Source organism: Copidosoma floridanum, unplaced genomic scaffold (genome assembly GCF_036245765.1).
Source record: "Copidosoma floridanum isolate Cflo_tuat_1 unplaced genomic scaffold, Cflo_Japanese_pri ptg000021l, whole genome shotgun sequence".
Classification (NCBI taxonomy): domain Eukaryota; kingdom Metazoa; phylum Arthropoda; class Insecta; order Hymenoptera; family Encyrtidae; genus Copidosoma; species Copidosoma floridanum.
The window spans coordinates 20,573,987-20,595,815 of NW_028321898.1; the positions used below are offsets into that span (position 1 = coordinate 20,573,987).

A 21,829-nucleotide genomic window follows, 5' to 3' on the forward strand; every position below is an offset into this window, starting at 1 on the left:
GAGGCCTTGTGGTCATCGAATGTGTGTTCCCTGCATCCTTGCTCAAAATAAATCTACTTGTGCATTATGTAGACAAACAATTGTATCATACTTGCCACCTGAAAAGATGCCAACACCACCACAGATGCCTTCGTCGGATGAAAAATCTAATCAATCTTATGAAAATGATGATTTTTATGATTATGATGACGATGATGATAATAATGATAGTGTTGATGATTTTGATGATCAGATGGATATAAATTAATACTGTAAATAAAATACATGTCTTTATTTAATATGTATAATCAACTAATTTTTTCTTCATTTTTTAATGCATCCATATGCACATATATACTAATACAATTTTTTTTGTAAAAGTAAGCATAATTATTTTAATATTTAAAAAACAATACAAGTTCCTGTACTATAATATTAAAGTAGTTTGAATACTAATTATCATTATAAACATTTTTTAATTTTATTTTCTATATCATTGTAGGGATTCTTATCAATTTCCTAGGGATTCTTTAGGATTTCCGCCCTCGGGTGGTTTTGGGAGGCTGGTACTTCCTCGGGCAAAAAAGCAGTTTCCCGATACTTGTTCAAAAAGTATCCTTTACGAACCTCGTTACGGACCCCGCCTTCGGCTCGGGCCGCAAACCTCTTGGTTCGCAAACAAAGACTTTTCAAACTCGTAGGAAAACTACTATTATTTGATAGAGCTATCAAACACGCGCCAACCATTGAACACAACAAAATAAATAGTAAACGAAATATTTATATTGCTTTTTGTAGAGACACAGATACACAATGGAAGATAAAGAAGTATCAATTTAGTGATTGGAAGATAAAAATTGAAAAACACGAATACAGATAAAGAAATACACACAAAAACAGAGGTACACAAACTGAGATATAAAGACAAAGACATAAGTATAAAATTGTATAGTACATAGATATATATTTTTTTTTTTTTTTTTTTTATATTATAGTGCTCTACGTCCGGCTCCTTTTAATAAGGGCACTACTATGGGCACTTAGCACTTGGGAAAGGGATAAGGAAAGGGATGGGAGGCCTCCCATCACTGGGAGGGGGGTAGGGGGAATTAGGCAAATTTGCTGCGAGAAGGTCGCCTAAAACCCTCCTCGAGGAGCATTGCGTGGTGAAAAAGCACATGTGAAAGACACAGAGGTACTTTGCCCGTAAAAGTCGCACTGGCCGGGAATTGAACCACGGTCTCCCGCGTGCCAATCCACGACCTAGCCGACCGAGCCACCGCGCGCTCTACATAGATATATATATAGAGTCATAGCTCAGAAAATGTAGTGCGAGTATCACAAGACCTTCATTCGTTTATTTCAGCAGAGATTTTTGACATCTCAATCACGTAGAAGGCTGTTCAAATATAATCTTATGAAACAAAATCGTAAAATATGTTTGAAATTATAAGTGTAGACAGAGGTACATCAGCTAAAACTCAGGAGCATAATTAAGTAACTGTATATTGACAATAAAAAACTTTTAAACAAAAATATACATTTTCTTACTACGGCCACAAAATGCAGCTGCCGCTTTGCGCCCTTGGGTCACACTTTGCAATATTGTAATCACGTTGGACCCACGTGCAGAAAAGTAGTTTAGGCCCAGAGGAAGTGATTTACAAATTGTCCCCACAGGCGCAAAATTGCACTTTGCGCCCTCGTTATGAAAAACGATGTATGTAACTCGGGCACTAACATACAACAACCGCGCGCCCTTCCGGTGCTATAATATTTGTACTTATTGCCCTAATGACGTAATGTGCCATTATATATGACTCGTTTAACACTCAGTGCTTGAGAGTTAATTAAATTATGAGTACAACTTACTTAGTGAAATATCACTTTGGTAGTAAGAAATAATAGTCACAATGATAATGGTAAATAGTAATTGGAGTAAAAATGGTATTATCATGTAGTGAACAACTTTGCATAAACGAAATGTATTTTGACGTGGATGTATTGATAATACGTGCCAAACCTTAATAAAAAGTATGCACTATACTATCACCTTGGTGCACAAAAAGTTCTTCTTGTTGATGTACCTTACAATATGTGCACAATGGTTATTATGTGCACAGTTTTATTTTACTACGTGCATGACTCTTTTGTGCATAACTATTTTGTGAATATTTGATAATTACACTGTTCTATATGTGTATAAATAACCATTGGCTGTGCACAAAAAAGTGTACATGAAATCGTTTGTGCCTAATGTTTAAACCAAAAAAAATGGCGTGCATGATACTTTGATCACATTTGACTGTGAACAAAAATGATCTAATTAGGCACAAATATTGTCCATAAAATATTGTGTACGAAAATTTATGTGAACATAGTTAGCTTATATGTGAACAATATTTTGTGTTCAACAAACTGTGCATGACAAAAATGTGCACGATCCTTGTATGCACTGGACATAATCTGCCGTACAAAGAAACCCGTCTTGTGCTCATACACTGTACAACAGTGCCATATTTCTCAGACATTAAACGTTTTTAAAAATTTCCATTGATGACCCAACGTAAAAACTTTTCATGGAATAAAACAAACTTCCAAACATGGAGTTCAACTCAAAAACAAATAGAAATTTTATTTTGTACTGTAAAAGTTTTTCTGGCGAATAATATCTAAACTTGTAAAATTTAAGAAAAAAAAAAAAAAAAAAACTGATTTCTTGTTCAATATTCAAGACACATCTAAGTCTTAACAATGCATTTACAATATTTTACTCATTTCAGGATAATATCCATATTTAAGGACGAGCCATCATAATATTTGAAATTGGACGGTAGTAAATTGCTTATTCTTACAAGAAAATATAAATCATCAAATTTTCCTTGCCCCAATCTCATTCCTGCATAATTCATCTTTAATTCCTGTTATCCCTTATCCCTCCCCTTAGAATAATTTTTTACTAAATCGCTCAGTGAAGGCACTTTTCCTAGTGCTTGGAAATCCTCATATGGTTTCCCGATTTATAAGTCATGTGACCCTTTACTTATCTCCAATTTCAGGTCAATAATCCGACCCAGTTCGATAGCTAAGTTTTTTGACTATCTAGTCCACCAAAGACTGTCCCCTATCATGTCACCTTTAATCTCTTAGTCATTTTGTTTCATCGGCGTTTGAGGATGTCAGGTTGATATCATCTTTTTGGATATGACCAAGATATTTGATAGTGTACATGATATTTTACTATCTAGAGCTACTGATTTCGGTCTTGGGGGCAACTTCCTGAAATGGTTGGCCTCCTTCCTCTACGACAGAATCTTAATGGTGGCATTATATGGGTTAATATCTGATCAATTTTTCGCCTTTTCTGGTGTCCCTCACGGCTCTCACATCGGTCACTTCATCCTGCTTAATTTATGCTGACAAAATAAATTTATATAGAAGAACCAAAACACTTACTGATTCTGTCAGCCATCAGACAGACCTTAACAAAGCTGTCATCTGGTGCAGAAATAATGATTTCACTGTTAACGAGAATAAATGCAAAATACTATCAGCTACCGAATTAAAAACTACAATATCTTTCAATTACACAATCTTCGGCACCCCTATCAAAATAGCTGCCAAATCTTTCAAACCTCTAGGATTGACTCTCAGTTTTACAAAACTTGAATCCATCATATACTTATTCAAATCTCTGGTCCTGCCTCAACTTACTTATGCTTCAGTTACTTGGATACCTTACACCCAAACCAGTTTTTCTCCACTCAATAAAGTAGCTCACCAAGCTCTTCACCTGGCGTCTTATGAAATCAATCACCCGATGCCATATTTTGACCACAACTACTTACAACTATTAATAGCTGTACTACTCACCTATACCCCCCTAAGAAGACTTTTCAACTCCACTTTTCAATATTTACCTAAAACTGATCATTTATTACATTTGAAATCAAACCTTCGAACTCTTATTTCTGTTCAACAAAACCCTTCGAACTACACGTCTTCATTATCCTACCCCTCTTTTTTTTCTTTAAACTTAATCCTGTTACTACGTTATATTAGTACATTATGATTTTTCTTTAATTTTGTTTTTTATTGTTATTAAACTCATCTTTATGTCACATGATCATATAATTTATAATTTTATTTTAAATTATCTTTTGTTATATTTTTATGTATTTAAATTTTTCTTGTTCACGCCCAGCGATATACTTACACACCAAATTATAAACTTATGTTATTGGGTCTTTGGCCCGTTAGTTAAATAAATACATGATAAATAAGTAATAAATGCAAATAAATAAATACTACACACATTATATCCTAATAAAAATCAATACAAATCGTATAATTCAATAGCAACCATTTTATCTCGTAGATATACGGGGTAAAAAAGTCGATGTCAGCTGTAGTACAAAAGCTGGCTATCCAATTTAACTTTACCATCGTTCCTCTGCTGTTACGTTCATTCGACTTCATACGTTCAGACTTCGTTATTTTCCTCTCAATTTTCCTCATTATCGTTTGATACATCCACGTACAAAAAAATTCTACGTCAACTTTTACAATGCTATCGAAAGTCAAAGTGCTTTCCAATTCATAGAAAGGCATGCACATAAATAGAGAAAACAAAAACGAGACGTGCCAGAATTATACAAAAGCCTGGTTACTACGCGCAATACGATTTTATTGTCTTAATACTGACTGCCAGAACTACTATCTCCCTCCCTCTCTCTCTCTCTTTGTTTTACTTTGAGTGAATACACTGTTATATATAGGCGGGTTCATTGAAAGCGGGACAGTGCTCTTGGGGCTTTTTTATGCGCGGCACGTGATACTCGCTCACGATCGAAGGAAACAAGCTAAATTAATTTTTCAAAAACCAACTAAAATTTTACGAAAAAAAGCTAATGCTAACAAAAAATGGTCATCGAATGTACAAACATATGAAATATTCGGAAAATCTGTGTAATACGTAGAAAAGCTACGTAGAAAATAACCAATTTCAGTGACACACTACACAAAAACCTGTGTCTGTATAGGTATAATCCTTCTTCTCAATTTAAATTTGACCGATTTTGTTACCCTTACATCACACTCTTCATTTTTAATCAAGCAAAAAGTTTGCCAAATTGTGTAGCCAAAAATAATAAATCTGAATGTTGTAAAAGACTCAATCTACATTGAATTGAATCAGGAGTGTTATGAGGAAATGACAAACAATATACTATATTTGTCTTTGAAGAAAAAACTTTTTTTTTTGTGCTTATCAAGATTCAATTTACCAAAAAAAAAAAAAAAAAAAAAACATTTTAATTGGAGGTTCCTCATGAACGAAGGATCTCTTTTTTTACTTTTAAAAATGTAATTAATACATAAATTACTGTAAAAATTAAATACTGGAGTTATAACCATCTATTATGAATACATATGAGAAAACCTACAATAATACTTTCTTTCTGTCCCCAATTTTCAATTAAAACATTTTTTTCAGATATACCTTCGAGATAAGGCCTTTAATGTTATGCACTATGAAGCAAAAATTATGAACACGGGTTTTGGTGGAGGTGACACCCTTTTTCCGCCATTTACATGTTAAAGTGTTATCGATATAGATAATATTTATGGATATATGAATACATGTAAATAACGGAAAACGGTGTTACCTTTATTGAAACCCATATTCATGATATTCCCCTTATAATGTATATTAAGTAGAGCAAGTAAAATAAGTTCAATTTGAAAGGTAAGACTCAACAAAAAAGAAATTTAATGAAAATTAGAGACAAAAACCAGATATTTTTGTAGATTTCGTCGTATACGGTCTACCCCAGTACTTTATTTTTCCATTAATTTATGTATTAATTACAATTTTGAAAATGTAAAAAAGTATCCTTTGTTTATGAGGAATCTCTAATTAAAATGTATGTTTTTTTTTTGTAAATTGAACTTGATAAACACTAAGAAAATAAGTTTTCTCTTTAGAGATTGAAATTGCGATAATTTCGTGCATAAGTATTTATATATCTTGTTTATGTCTGTTATATTCAATACCTAATTGATAACACTTATAAAAACAAAGTCACCACAAGTTTTTTTATTGATGAAATACTTTTGTAGCTTTTTTATTTTGGCTTAGCATTCGATGCGTATTTGGAAAAAAATCCAGTATAATTATTAAGCGTTCATATCATTCGTATAACTTCTCTTGCATAAATTATCCCTACTAAGAAATCTATCATGGTTTTCAATATTTTGATATAAATTTAGCATTTCGGGAACGTTAAAGCAAAAACTTAATGGAAGATAGCAGTATGAAAGAAAATGTTATAATTTTACCAAATTATGCGTAACAACAAATTCGTGTGAAAAAAAATTAACTCAAAATTCAGCGTACTACAAAAACAGTAAAAGAGAGAAAATTTACATCCATACAGCTTACAACATAACTACGACCAATACCTATTATCTTCTTTTACGTCCACATAAGCTGTGTGAAATCGTTATAATTTCTTATACATTAATGTACATCAATTCAACACACGCAGGTGTAATAAACCGAGGCGACTCGTTTCGGCGGAAACGCTCGAGATCGAATTCCCTGGCGTTGGCTGAAGGTGATCATCACACCGCAAATGCCAATACTGGGGGACATGGCGGTAGTGCTGCTACTTCTGTTGCTGATGAGAACCACAAGAACGCACCACCCAAGGATGTGACCTCGTATAACGTTGCCCTGCTCGGCTCACGTGGCGTCGGCAAATCCGCCCTCGTCAGCCAGTTCATGTCCAGCGAGGGTATCAACGCTTACGATCACGTGCGCCAAAAAGGTGAGCTTTTTTTTGATGATTCATCATAATTATTGCCAACCTGAATTATAGCTAACATTCCTTTTCGGAAAAAAGGTAATATAATAATAAAGTTAAATTCAAGCCCCAACTAAAGTATCTTTTTTTGCTGATCTGTTAATTTATAAATGACAAGTTTTGAGAAAATTCTATCGTTCTGCTATAAAAAAAATGCTTGTCAGATTGATAAAACATCGAGTAATAATCACAATGTTTGTTGGTGTAGTCATAGAGTAATAAAAAAAATCTGACTTTATTGTGGTTTTTTATCGCAAATATACTTGATGTATTTTTTCATATTTACTTTTTTTTGGCACTACAAATGGAAATAAATTAGTCAATATGATTTCTGTTAGGATGACTTTTCTAAGATTCTTAGGAAATTCATGTGTTACATGGTATTGCTAAGCTATTTTGTTTTTTACGATACTAACAATTATGCTCTTTATTATGTTCGATAAATTCCATAACTTCCTCTACATACTTCTGTATAAATATGTACATGAACTTTGAGCTTCCGAAATGTTCAAGAAGCAGAAACTAGCAGTCAAATCGTTGAATTAAGTTATTATTGATCGGTAACGCGTGATCCTACAACGCCAAGGCAAGCAGTATACAGGCAATAAACGAGGCAATAAATGTCTATGTTTGCATGTAAGCACCAGCCTTACAAGACCACCTTGCAAAATATTGAAAGGACAAGTGCCTTCCTAATTAAGTAAAAGGAAGAGGTATCTGTCTTAGTTTTAAAGATAACCCGACGTATAGTTTGATATTTGATGTTACGGTGGCTACGATTTGGTTGCCTGAATTAGATTCCTTACAAGGATCTAATGTAAAAAAAATTTTAATAATTCCACTGCTATTTTTTCTGTGCTTAATTAATCTCGATAAAACTTGCTCAAAAATGAAATTAAAGAAGAATAATCGCCTACTTTAGAGTCTCTTCCCTAATTAACTTTCTTTCCTCGCAGCTACAATTCTACAATTACTTCTAAAACTCCACTGAGAATAGCAATCATGAACTGTTAAAAAAAAACTTTTCAGCGATAAGAAATTTCTTCCAACAGATAAAAAAAAGGTGGTGCATGAAAAATGTATCCTTAGTTAACGAGATAAATAATGAACCTTGTGATGCTTTTAAGGTGGCTCCAGTGGCCTCAATGTTAAAATTATAAATAACCTAACCGAGGTTAATAAAATTGAATTATATTTTTTGAATTCCCATCTTTCTATTCGTAAAAAAAAAAATTAAGGTTGACGATGAAAATTGTAAGAAATCATGCTTACAAAATCGTAGTTTTAAGACGGGTTAGATAGGAAATGCAAGCTTCACTTCTTATAATCTTTTTCTCCGCTTCTCTTACTTCCTTCTCTCTTTAGGAGCGTGTAGCCAACCCGGCTGGTCCTCCATGTGGTGGTAGGTTTTAGCCAGTAAGAATCTGTCACTACCTTTCCTGGAAGGTATCTATGTAAGGTTTCCTACACCACATATATAAAAAAAAAAAAAAAAAAATAATGTGAGCTATGATTTCAGGAAAATTTCCTTCTCATTTGATATGCCCAAGTATGGTTTCTATACAAAGTTTTCAAAGTTTTCATAATTCCATCTTCGTATTGTAGGCTAACAAACTGGATCCGTAGAATGCATTATTTATTGTTGAAGTTTAATAAAAATCAAATGATGGATTAAAAATGTAATGAAAACATAATTTAAATAGCTTAATAAGTAAAATTCAAAATATTTATCGAACTACTAAAAATTTTAAAGATTACAGATTTACACTTCGTTATTGAAATAATAACATTATGAAACCACCAACAATTCATAATTTGTTTTGAAATGGTTATTAAAAGCATATCATTAATTATAGATTGAGTTTATAATTTAAAGAGAAATTCAGTAATTATTTAAAATTTTTTTGCTGAGATGTAAAATTTATAAAGGAGTTAAAAATTAATATTTGTTTGAATTAAGAACTTCAATATTTTTCTTAATTTTTTTCAATGGACTACTGAAAGTTGCTATTATTTTGAGAAAATTAAAGTTTCACATTAAAATTTTATTAAAATGCGATTGTAAAATTCAATCACGGATTTGTAAGAATATTTCAAATACATTTTTTTAAATATGCCTCCGAAATTTTTAACAGTGTACTTACCAGCAGTGTATCCAAAAGTAGCATCCAATCCAGCAGGAAATTCAAAAATGTATTTCAACCCCTCCCCCTCCCCCCTTCACTTCGGTTGAGAAAGTCATGACATTCATCTCACATACAAAAAATCAACTAGCTATGATTGTAAGTGCTTACCTCAGTCTTCGCACGAACTTTAAAAAGTTGCAGGACACTAGCAACAATTAAAACTTTATTTACAACAGACACATGCCAGTACTTGATGGAAGTTCAGATTGGCTGTTTCATACTGTCATACTACTTTACTTCCCAGGAGTTTTTTTACTCGTAGTGTTGAGTGAACTTCAGGGAAAGTGATCAAGTATAGTGGAGTCCTTTATTGATGCAGACAAGGTCTGGGAACAATCTATTGAAGCAGTAAAATATGATTGACGTACTTCAGTTTTAGAATCAAAGCCCCATGATGGTAAATAGGCAATAAATATTTCAAAGTCTCACATATAATTATTATAACCATAATTATTTGCCCAATTGACCATTTTTAATAATTATAAGTACCTTCTATAATAGCTGCTCTCCTGTATTATTGACATCCTGCATTATTTTTTAGCTTATTTAATTGAAAACGCACGCATGCCCAGTGCTTACAGATGGCATATAGGCACTTCCGTAAGCAACTGATGGGCTGGGGATATTCTTTTATTGATTGAAGTACGAATTTCTTTTCTGGTTTGACTTGGCTTTCTTTATTGCGCTTTATTCTTGCACTGTTTTTTTTTTTCGTGACTAAGTTGACCCCTTCTTTCTTGTTTTATTAAAAAAAAAACAAAAAAAAAAAACAACTTGTTGATTTAATAGAAAATTGTTACGTTTATCTAAAAGTAATATTTCGTACAAAAAAGTTGGAAAATTTATACAGATTATTTAAATAAAATTATACTTGATTCTTTCAGAAACTTAAATGTAAAATTGAGATTTTTTAAAAGTAAAAATATAAAAAAAGGGGACAGTAAAATCAGCAGCAATTTTATGTGGGTATTTTTTTTGCTATTTCGAATATACGTTCGATGTTCCAGTGATAAAAGACTTATTTTGTTTGTTTATATTAAAACTGAAATTGTCTTCTCCACACATTAGTAAAAAAATAAAACAAAAACAACGATAATTACTTTAACATCCTAAGTACTGTAATTTTAGGAATTTTGAAAAACGGAGAACTTCGTATAGAATTTACTTATAGAAAATTTTTAAAATCTGGGAGTGATTGCCATATCTGACAACTGCAGCAGTATGGCTGGGACTGTTATCTTCTACCACGTATATTGGCTGATGAGGGTATCTCGCTGTCACTAATGGTAGAAACTATGTGTCTAGAGTCAACTAGATATCCAGTTCCATCACCAGACACCCATCCCCAGAAAGCTTTCGTTCAACGTCCACTTGTTTAGTTGGGTTTTGCATATAACTCATGAAACCAAGTGTTGCTAGATTTTCAGACTCTTAGTCTCCCTAAACGATAAAAAATTTAAATTCGCTTTACATAACTGACAAAAATGCGCTGAAAATCGTCAATTTCAAAAAATAAAATATTGCAAACATTACCATCTTCAGATGCTGAGAATACTTTTTCGTCCAAAAAAACCGTGCATCTTCACTCCTCAACAGTTCTGTTTTGAAATCATTGTGCATACTGCAATCTCAAATTCTTATTGCGATCACCTAAAGCACTTTTCGAGGCGGACCGACGAAGCTGTATGCCCCCTCTTTTTTTTGACGATGTCCGTAGTGTTTTTTCATTGACGTCAAGTTCAAGATCTATCACAACTTGAGTAACGGGACGAAACGAATTTTCCGCAATGTAACCAACTATCTGTTGTAAATCGTTATCAGATATTTTCAATAAGACGTGGTTATATTTTCGTCTGTCTGTTGTCTGTTCACCACCGTTATGTTCCTTGACAAAACGCCTTCTCCATTTCCTTACACACTCAGCTGAACAATAAAAATATCGCCATATTTCGCGATCTAAATGTTCTATATATCTACATGGCAGTGGTGCTCAAAGATTTTATTAAACCTTTCAAATTTTGCGCGTAACGAATCAATGTTCGTCAAGAGTCTTTGTGCTGAAAATATTCGTATTAGCAAGGGCTTTCGAAATCTAAGTGTTCTTTTCAAAAACAACATAACTCCATGACCCATTATGAAGTAACGTAGTAACCAAATAAAGTAATCTTACAATATGATTTGTATGACTCGTTATGTCCTATACTTAATAATCGATGTAATTGAGCGGTTTGGATGTGAAACTGTTAAGTATAAAATAATAATTGCGTTGCTTCTTGACTTATCCCAGCTACATGGCTAAAAGCTCTGCTCTTGATGCACTGCCAGCGAATGATAATGGTAATAGATATTCTGTTTGAGATAATTATTACCAAACTGACTGACTTTGATTACAGTTATATAGCTTCAATTTTACTTTGACGCAACATAACGAATTCTTTTAAACTAGAGCTCCAAGCTATCATTTTTATTGCAAAATTCTGAGCTTATTTATTGTTATAATAATAAATTTTTTTTTTTTTTTTTTTCAAGAAAAAAACAATACGAAAATCATCTAGGAAGTGTGAAGAATCTGTATGTAAAATTTCTTAAAAATCGGTTGAATAGTTTTCGCGGTTAGCGATTACAACGGTTTTTGGGACTTTGCTTCATATACTAGTGAGATGAGATAAGAAAATATCATTAATCAGATCACGAACTGCATCTGGCCTGTGTAGTAACACGTATGTCATAAACAATAAAGTGTTTCTAGTTTTGTTGAGTTCGCGAAATTCACAGCTTAGAAAAAAAAGAGAAAGAAAGTGTTGTAGAGCTATCACGTTGACACTGTAGACGATCGGTAATGGTGAAAATTAAATTCCACGTCTAATAAAGCTCCTCTCCCTTTCTCTCTCTATCTCTTGCTCTCTCTCCCATTCTTCCCCGTATATCCTCTGCACGTACCCTTGTACACGGTAGAATATACATCAAAGATAATGGAGATAGAACTCTCATGGTGGGTCCACTTTTTAGTAAAGGCAACAAGTTTCCAACATTTACCATAGACAGACGTGTATGGTGATTGTCATGTTTGTTTATTGTTTAATTGACATTAAGGCCGTTTGCTCACAATATAAAAGTCATAGACGTATTGTTCCAACATATGTAGATAAATAATAACTTTGTTAAGTAAATATGGAAAAAACTATTGAGTTAGTAAAAAAAATTTCTTAGACAAACCGGAGAATCTGTAAAAGTGTAAATAAGTGATCACAGAATGTAAGAAAGTTCTTGGACGAATGCAACATTTTGTTAAAAAGGTTATCACAATCCTTACAGCAAAATAGGGATGTTTTTACCTCGCGTATCATATAGTTGTTGGTTCATTTCCCATAAATAGGATTTTTTTACATGTAGGTAGTAATTATTAATAATTGGAAGGGATGAAATTTTGATTTTGTGAGACAGAAAATTGATACCACGGGCAGTGTGCCCACAGGAACAAAATTGTACGATAAGAAAAGTCATATATGTGACTTGGGCACAAATATACAACCGCCCGTTACAAAAACCTAATGGTATACTTCGATTTTTAGTTAGATTTTTACATATTTAATGAACGATTGCCAAAGGATGACTCATGAAATTACGGAATGTGAACTACCTAAAATAGGCAATTCTCGCTTTATTCAAGCTACTTCTACTGAACTTACTGATAGGTATCAACGCTATTTTTATAAACACTTATTTATTTTTAAAAATCATCTTTTTTATTTCAACATATGCTTCATCACGACTGATTAATTTTAATAATAATTAAAACTAATTTTACCATGCCTTCTTTCACAGTATACTGAATCATAAAGTTCAATCATGCACATAACGGTACACTAAAAGCATGGCAAAAAATTAAAAAATATTAAAAATTATCAGTAAAATAAGTTTATCATTGAAAATTCTATAAGCATAAAACAATGTTTAGCTTACATAAATCTTTATGTGTACACTACAAAAACCTTTTGCGATTCCCGAAAATTTTCCAAAGCAGTTGGTAAAATTTTAGTTCGTAAGGATATTAATTTCTCATTTATGGATTTTAAGTATTATTCTTGTACCAGCTAGCGAACAGTTAATTAAATTTTTCAGGACTACAGTTACAATTACAGTATTGGTTGCTATTATTGTACATATCAACTATATGCTCTGGTTTAAATGAATAAACAAATTTATTGGTATTATTATTAATAAAGAAAGTTATTAGGTTCAATGTAAATCCAAGTATGGTAAAGTACACGTTTAAGTAGTAAATTTTCTGCAGTTAAAATTGCTGTTCTTTTATTAAATGCATTACAGAAGTTTTAATAATAAAATAAACATTCTAAGAACTAATTTCACCAAACCTATTGTACAAAGCAATTTTTTTTCTTCAACGATTGACATAAGAAGGCTGTATAGAGGATAAAACATTTCTGTCACAGATTTTACATAGCTGTAAGCGCATTAAATCTGTAGTAGCCAAGTTTTTTTTACTCTAAAGCCTTCCTCTACTGGTTTTCCTGTTTAAACGCGTTGGGTTAAGTAAAACTGATGAAATACTTGGTGCATATTATATTTAATTGGTCTAAAACATTTTTACCGACGCACCTGTAATCTATTTTATTTAATATACAAATTTTAACGACACACTTTGAACGTGTCCTTTAACAAACTTGAATTTACAGTGTTGGTGTATTAATCAAGTTTGCTCTGGATTATTAGATTATTGGATTATTGGTCTTGCTCTAGTATATGAGAACAGTGGTGGTTGCGGTGGCATCGGCAAAATGATTTTAGTATGTAATATAAAAAGGATACATATATGCACAAGGCAAATGAGAAGAATGTTTTTAGTTTAAGACATTTTCCATGTGACGATCAAACATCCTCTTTCCTTAGTTTTTTTGTTGCTCCAAATTGTTATGAAGTTGCCAGGCAACTATTTAATTTTCATGTCTCCGCAAGATTTATAACAAATTAGTAACATATATGCAATCTTGCCTGGCCAGCAAATCTGGGAAATTAAGTGGCTGCCTTAAATGTCCTTTTCTTATTTTCTTTTCTGGTTTTTCTCCCCTCCTGTGTGTTACAGTTTTATTATCTTTTTGGCTCACCATTGTCTTATTCTTTTCACAGTATGTTTCCCTGATCATTTTAGCACATTTTCCCACTGATATCAACCACTGTTAAAAAAAAAGTATTATTAGATTGTGTATAGGCTTCCTACAGAGTACCTCCTGATGCGCTTACTTGTGTCTTTATTAGGCTGCCTAAGTAGGACCTCCAGAACGAATGAGGCAACTTATAATGTCGCTCCGTTCATATCATAAGCATTGAATATTCAACAAAGTATATTCTATTTCTACGCATTATTTACTGACTTTTTTACAGTATCTTTAATCCATTCTGTAAGTATTTTTAGAACAAAGTTCTTTATGTCCCGTTACTCCGGGGGGCTGGAATTTTAAAACCGACAGATTTTTTTTTTTGAATCAGAAATCTCTTCCTCTCCAGTTTCCCCCCTTACCCCGTCCCCCTCACCAACTGTTCTCTACACACTTCCCTTCTCCTCACTATATATGTATATCTGTCAACCGTGCCGTGTTACTCTTCTGCACACCTTTACCCACCATTCCCCATCACACTCCCAAGCAATTAATTTTTTAACAAATTTTAATTGTATTTTCCCACAGTAATGTTTCTTTCACTTTCAATTTTTTTCTTTTACAATTCTGAAAAAAAAAAAAAAAAAAAAAAAAAAAAAAAAAAAAAAAAAAAAACATTTTCCATTATAGAGATTTGATCCCTCGACCTCCTGCATGTGAGTCCTTTACCTTACCCACTCTGCTACGAGCGCTGCCGTCTACAGGAACCAAGTTTTTTATACTTATCTTGTGGTTCGTAACCATAATATTCCATTTTTATATGCATTCACTAATACTACATTTAATTCATGATAAATTATGTATTTGTTTTCTAAATGATACATCTGAAGAAAAAAAAAAAAAAAAAAAAAAAAAATTAATTAGCATAAATATGGTTATGTAGATTAAATATAATAAGGCGCGTTATTACGCATTAAATATTTGTATATAAATACCGACCGATTTTCATTAAACCTGAGGTTTTTTTGGAATCACAGTAATGCTAATAATTACTGTTATAAATAAAAAAAAGTAATGAAATTAAATATGAAAAAAAAAGAAACGAAATACGAAAAAATGAAATATGAAAAATAATAATAATAAAATTGAAAGAAATTTGAACAAATAAAATGATATATTAAAAAATAATGAAATGAAATATAAAAAAAAGAAATAAAGAAAATACAAAAGAATGAAAAAAAAAGTAATGAAATTAAATCTGAAAAAAAAGAATGATATATGAAAAAAAAGGGAATGAAAAAAAAAAGATTAAATATGAAAATAAGAAAGAAATTAAATTAAGGAAATACAAAAAAATGAAAACAATGTAACAAAATGAAATATGAAAAAAAATAAAACAAGAAATGAAAAAAAATAGATAAAACAAGAAATAAAGAAAAAAAAAAAAAAAAAACAACAAACCAGGGGGGGATGAATGGGTCATGGAACCCACGGTAAGAACGAAGTTCTTTAAACATGACATGAGTGTAAAGCACAATTTCCCAGGTAACAAGGGGGTCGCCAGACCCGTAGAAAGAACGAAGCTCTATAAACGTTAGTACTGCATTCATGTAGTTCACTGAACAAAAACTTGAAAAACGGATAAAAAATAAAAAATAAAAAAATAGTTCAGTACTCACGATGGTTGAACTTCGTGAGAACGTCGTGCATAAATACAGTACTCACGAAGTTCAACCATCGTGAGTACTGAACTATTTTTTTTATTTTTTTTTTTTATTCGTTTTTCAAGTTTTTGTTTAGTGAATTACATGAATGCAGTACTAACGTTTATAGAGCTTCGTTCTTTCTACGGGTCTGGCGACCCCCTTGTTACCTGGGAAATTGTGCTCTACACTCATGTCATGTTTAAAGAACTTCGTTCTTACCGTGGGTCCCATGACCCATTCATCCCCCCTGGTTTGTTGTTTTTTTTTTTTTTTTTTTTTTTTTCCAGCGTCAAGCTGTACGTCGATTCCCTTCAGTTATTTTTTTTTATATACTATCATCGCTTTATTTTACATTGATTCCATTCTTGCAATCGATTCTTCTATTGCTGAAATGATCTTAATTTTGTATTCAACCTGTAGTATTTTAAAAAAAATCTCTTTACAAAATCTCTTGGTAGACAATATATTGTTCTACCTTTTTCATGTCTTCCCAAATTTTATGTCAACTCACTTGCACTCATTCTATTTTCCCTAGGCGTTCCTTTTAATAATCTCTGTCCACAAGTAATTCGTGTTTTTCATGAAATTTCTTACTTAAGTGCATTGATGTGACATACATATGCTTACATAAATATACAAATGTAAACGATTAACTTTTGATTAAAAATATCAGATATTTCCGTATGCATCCAGTTTTCAACTTTTATATGTATATTACTATTTGTTACAGATACGCCAAGTGAGCAGTCCGTTTTTGTTATGTTGAATGGTGAGGAGAGCGAACTACGCTTTATCGACGTTACAAATATCAAGGTATGTCAGTTTTAGAGATAATTGTACATACAGAGAATTTAACCAATAATCAAGTGGTCAAAAAAATATTGTTGCAAACACTTTGTACTTGGATTTTAAGTTTTTTATAGTCACAATACTGTCATCAGTTCATGGTTAAAAAATAAAATTTTTACTTTTTTATATCCTCCTTTCACGAAAAAATTGGAAAAAAGAAACATTGAGGTAATCGATATATTTACAGTTTTTAACACAGAATGATTTACATATATTCTTTAATCCTTTTAAATAAGAGTTTTTTTAAGAAATAATTGCCCATAAATTCAGTGAAACTCTCTTAGGCAAAACTTGCTAGGCTGATGATTGATTACAAAGAATACAAGTTATTGCCACTGAAAAAACATTTCAGAAATTCCTTAAATATTAATTAAAAACATCAAACTTACTTGACATTTTATTTTTATTAAAAAGTTAATGGTATGGGGACATTGTTTTTTAGGGAAACCTTTTGACCATACTTTCTGTTTTCTATCGATAGTAAAGAATACCATCGAAAAGAATTTATAGTCTCGTTAACTTTCTAATCTTGAGTCTATTATTGTAATAATCATTACCCAATCAATTTTTTTTTTTTTTTTTTTTTCAAAACAATTTTCAAGAAAATGCGCCGCCTTTTTGGGGTACCCGTGATTTTGTTCAGTAGTTTTATGTCATTTCCAATGAAATAAGATCCATTCGGTATACAAAATAAATGCTAATCTTCTGTGTATGTAGATGAAAAATCATTACTAAGGCCAATAAAATAGATGACCAATACAGCAGTACCCAAGTTTTTCTATGAATTTCTCTTTCTCGTGATACGTAAAAATACATAACCACACTAAAAATTATGAGCAAAGTTAATTTTAGAATGACACAAAAAAAATTACGATATAGTCGTTGGAAATTTCGAATTAATCATAGAAATACTTATCATTAATAAATATCTACTATTCGGAGAAAAAATTTACGATTATACTTATAATTTACACAAATAAACAGAAAATATTACACACCATAAAAATTCTTACATTTTCTTTAACAAAGGAGTGAAAAAAGGAGACTATACAAAATGTATCTCTCGTATTTCCACGAACTCTGATATCACGAAAACGAAATTAAACATAAAGGCAATGTACGATACATGCTTTCCTGTCCATCCATCCACCGACTATGTATTCACATATACTCGAGCTCAAGCTTGATTAATTTTAGATGTATGAACTCGTGTTTTTACTCACGTACGTTATGTGCGTCGAAAATCTCCTTCAGTTATTCAAAGATACATTTTTTCCTCTTTTTATCTTTTTCTTCCTTTATGTATATATAATTAAGCTTTCTTTGGTGCGTATATGGGATACAGATTTCCTAATGAACTGGAAGATACGTGGCAACGATCGTATAATTAGTATATATACACTATTTAAACAGCGGAACAGGCGCTCTCACTATTTCAAAGTTGTAGACTTACAACTTTTTTTAACTAGTGAATATTGACTGAAAAATAGTGAGTTTTACAACAGAAAGTGAGTATTTACTATTTCTATTTAGTTAAGGTTTCACTGTTTAAATTACTTGGTAAACTTATTGTTGATACCACTTGAAATAATTTGTCTGGGTGTAGGCAATTCTCTTCATTTGAACCACGACCCCTTATTGGATTACTGATAAATATTTAGAATTAAAGTTTATAATAGCTAGGTGCTAGTAAACGAAGCTAATTTTTTTACTATTTTAACAGTGAAAATCTTGTTCACTTACGCAAATAGTGAATTTTTACTACTTTAAATTCAGAGAGAAATTCAATAAATCTCCTAACTCAAACTTTAAAGTTAGCTAATCGAATAGTTGAAGTATACATATAAATAAAATTGAAAATTTATATGTAAAATCCATGGTATTTTTGGTAATTTAATATTTTTACAAACTAGCAATCAAAATTTATATTAATTTATTTGTAAGAATTTTTTCCTTTTTTTAAAAAAACTATTTTTGTCTTGTAAACTACTGTATAAAACAAAAATGGTCAATAATCTATACACAACTAGATTTCTAGCTAATCCTCAGTAGTTAATATTATGTGCATCTCATCTAGTAGGAAAAATCATGATTGACGTACACAGGTATATTCTCACTATTACAACTTCCATACTGCTGGTCAGGGCTATTCTCATTACTTTAGAGTAATGACCAAGTTCAAAGTTGATTATTTTATCGTTTATTACACAATACAGTGGAAAATTTTATATAAATATCTTTAACTTTCAATAGCAATACAATAAAAAAATTACCACCCAGATTGGTTTACAGATTTTCTACGTTAGGTGATCTAAAAAAAATTGCAAAAACAAGTTATTTATTTAATTTATATTATTGAAACCGATTAAAAAAGAGGGTGGGCCATTTCAATTGACGTTCTTAAATAAGCCAAATACAAAAACGTTCTTAAGACAAAATTCAAGATAATGAGGATATTGTAACATACTTTGATATTGCTTAAGGTTTTCTTTTGATATTCTTATTATTACAAGATTTTTTGAAGCATTAATTTTACTTCTTGGATTAACAAGTTCGAAAAATAGTTGTTTTAGCCCGTAAATTTGATTTATAATGTCTTGTTGATCAAGTAGAACTTCAAATATTTTGTGTGTTTTTGCTAACTTCGAGAATTTTTCAAATGGTTCGTTGGAATCATAAAATCATTATTTTTATAATTAGTGTTGCTTGTCTATTATGGTGCTAGTAATTTTTTTAATATAATTTGTAAATTTGCAAATCATATTTCTAGAAGCAGTAAGAGGAGAGTCTGTTGGTTTAAAAAGTTTTATTTTTTGATGGTTGCGTAACACATCTCTCTAATAAAGGAATTATACAGGTCGTCAATAAATTCTTGGAACGTATACATTAAATTTCAATATTCAGATCTTACGTAAACATATAACATCGCCTTCTTCCCAGTATAACCACAAGCTCCCCATTTTATGAATACTTAGATGACTGAATTTTCAGGAACTTGCCGTTAGCGTTCACTGTTGACTTTTCTAATCAATCACGTATTCCTCCACTGTCTCGAGAGCGTCAGCAGTAGGTGTATACATATTAGTCCTGGGATCTGATTCAAACCGTCACTATACCGAATACTGTTCCAAATTGACAGTCACGAAAATAGATGTATAGCATGTACTGTTTTACCGACAGTCAGAAAAAACTATATAGATGTATAAATCATACTGTTACGTGACAGTCAATCTAGAATGGTATTCAGTACATTGACGGTCTGAATCAGACCCCTAGTATTTATACGTAGATACTCGATCTAGACTCAGGCAATTCACCGATTTCTCCCACACCTAAATATAAAAAATTTATTACGATTAAAAATGGCAATACTGGGTCACAATTAAAAGAGACCTGAAGTCAAACAAATACAGCCAGCTAACTAACTACCCACTCGAACGCAAAAAATGATCAACTATGCCACGATAATGAATGTTAATGATTTTGCTGTTTGCAGGAACTCGACAAGATGGTGCCACAGCCTTGCGCTTACGTTGTGATGTACTCAGTTATAGACAAAGCGTCGTTCCAGCGAGCCGAGGATCTACTAACAAAGTTACATCAGATGGAATCAGACATCAGGGGTAGGCCTGTCATCGTCGTAGGTAACAAGATTGACCTCGTGCGCACGCGCGTCGTTTCATCACAAGGTTCGTCTTTTTAACCTAACAACATAATTGGTGTTTTCCTTGATTTTACTTACCACGAAGTTCTCGTTTTATTTAGTTAGCTTAATTTATAAAACCTTATTGGATCCATAGAGGACAGTTTTACAACTACTACTTCTAACAGCTCGTTCTAAATTTTCAGGGTATTAGAGGATCAAAAGATTTTCTCAATATATTCAGTGACCCATAAATAGTTGTACTTATATAAAACGAAGTTGCCAGTACATAAAGTCCATATAGTAACTAGATGAAAAGCCACGTTCGAAAAGAACACGTTATAGTTATCTTTTTATTCACCACATGTGATACTTTTCAGAGCTAAAAGATAAGAAAAAAAAAGTGGTTGCAAGGCTATCCCGTCTTCTTTGCTACTATAAACTGTCCTCATAACATACTTATAATTAAACTTCAGTTAGACAGAGATTCGTTTAATTTTGTAAATTTGTTTTTACTTTTTTTATTGTTATCAGCCCATTATTAGTAGATACCTATTTAAAGTGTAGTCAACGGTAATTACAGAAAAATGATATGTATTATCATAGTGTTGATTAGATTATTATAGTAAAAATATTAGTAAAAAAGTTTTTGCCACAAGTAACAGTTACCTGCTTCATTAGGCCAGAAAGTTTAATACAGAATAAAATTGAAATCTTCTTGAAACCACCACAATTCAACCATGAGGTGTATTCCATACATCTTCAGAAAGAGTGCGCAGTATAGGTTGAGTGCACTAAAGGAGTGTGCGTGATTAGTGTGAGTAAACTAGATGAAAACTACCCCATTAGATCAAAATCCAGACTGGGACAAAAAAAAATTTTTTGTATAGATTTCGAGCCCAATAAGAAAGATAACCACTTCAGGACACAAAAAAAATGTCAGCAAAAAGTCCAAAAAAAAATGGTAAAAATGTCCAAATCAGGTTTTTCGATTCTATCCAAAAAGCTGTAATTCGTCCAAAAAAACGTTCTGCATAAAAAAGATGCGCAATTTCAAGACGAACAAAATGAGCCCTAGGGAACCCAAATCGGCCTTACCGTTTTTCGCAACTTGCCAAAAAGTGCCAATTTCACCCTGTTTTTTGGTATTTCGTAACTGGAGTTCTAATTAATATTTTGACTTCAAATCTTAACACAAAACGGGTTTCATGATTCTTTACAAACTTACAAAATCTTATGATCGAATGCAAACGTTTTGCAAACTGTCAAATAAACTAAAAAAAGGTCGTTCCTAAAAATGGCTCTAAAAAAGTTGGTAGACCACATAGAGCCATATTTCAAAATGTTCTCTCTTAATAAGATATTAATCTAACCCTGGTTGAATTTCGTATCTCTAACTTTTTTTTAAGTATCCTAAAAATGTATCGCGGTCACGCTGGATTGAGCGCGCCGTCAATTTAGGCCACGCCCACTTCCTCGCAGC

The 21,829-nt window shown here is 31.9% G+C and overlaps 1 protein-coding gene across 3 annotated transcripts in view; it reads left to right on the plus strand.

Moving 5' to 3' along the window:
- Rgk3 (Rad, Gem/Kir family member 3) overlaps window positions 1-21,829 on the plus strand; it is a 65,724-nt gene that overhangs the window by 39,997 nt on the left and 3,898 nt on the right. For 2 of the 3 annotated variants that reach the window (XM_089594315.1, XM_089594318.1), the window contains exons 3-5: window positions 6,528-6,809; window positions 16,585-16,667; window positions 20,200-20,392. In XM_089594315.1, the coding sequence (XP_089450441.1) occupies window positions 6,528-6,809; window positions 16,585-16,667; window positions 20,200-20,392 (558 nt within the window). The remainder of the gene's footprint in view (window positions 1-6,527; window positions 6,810-16,584; window positions 16,668-20,199; window positions 20,393-21,829) is intronic. The other variant, XM_089594317.1, reaches the window with a different exon arrangement.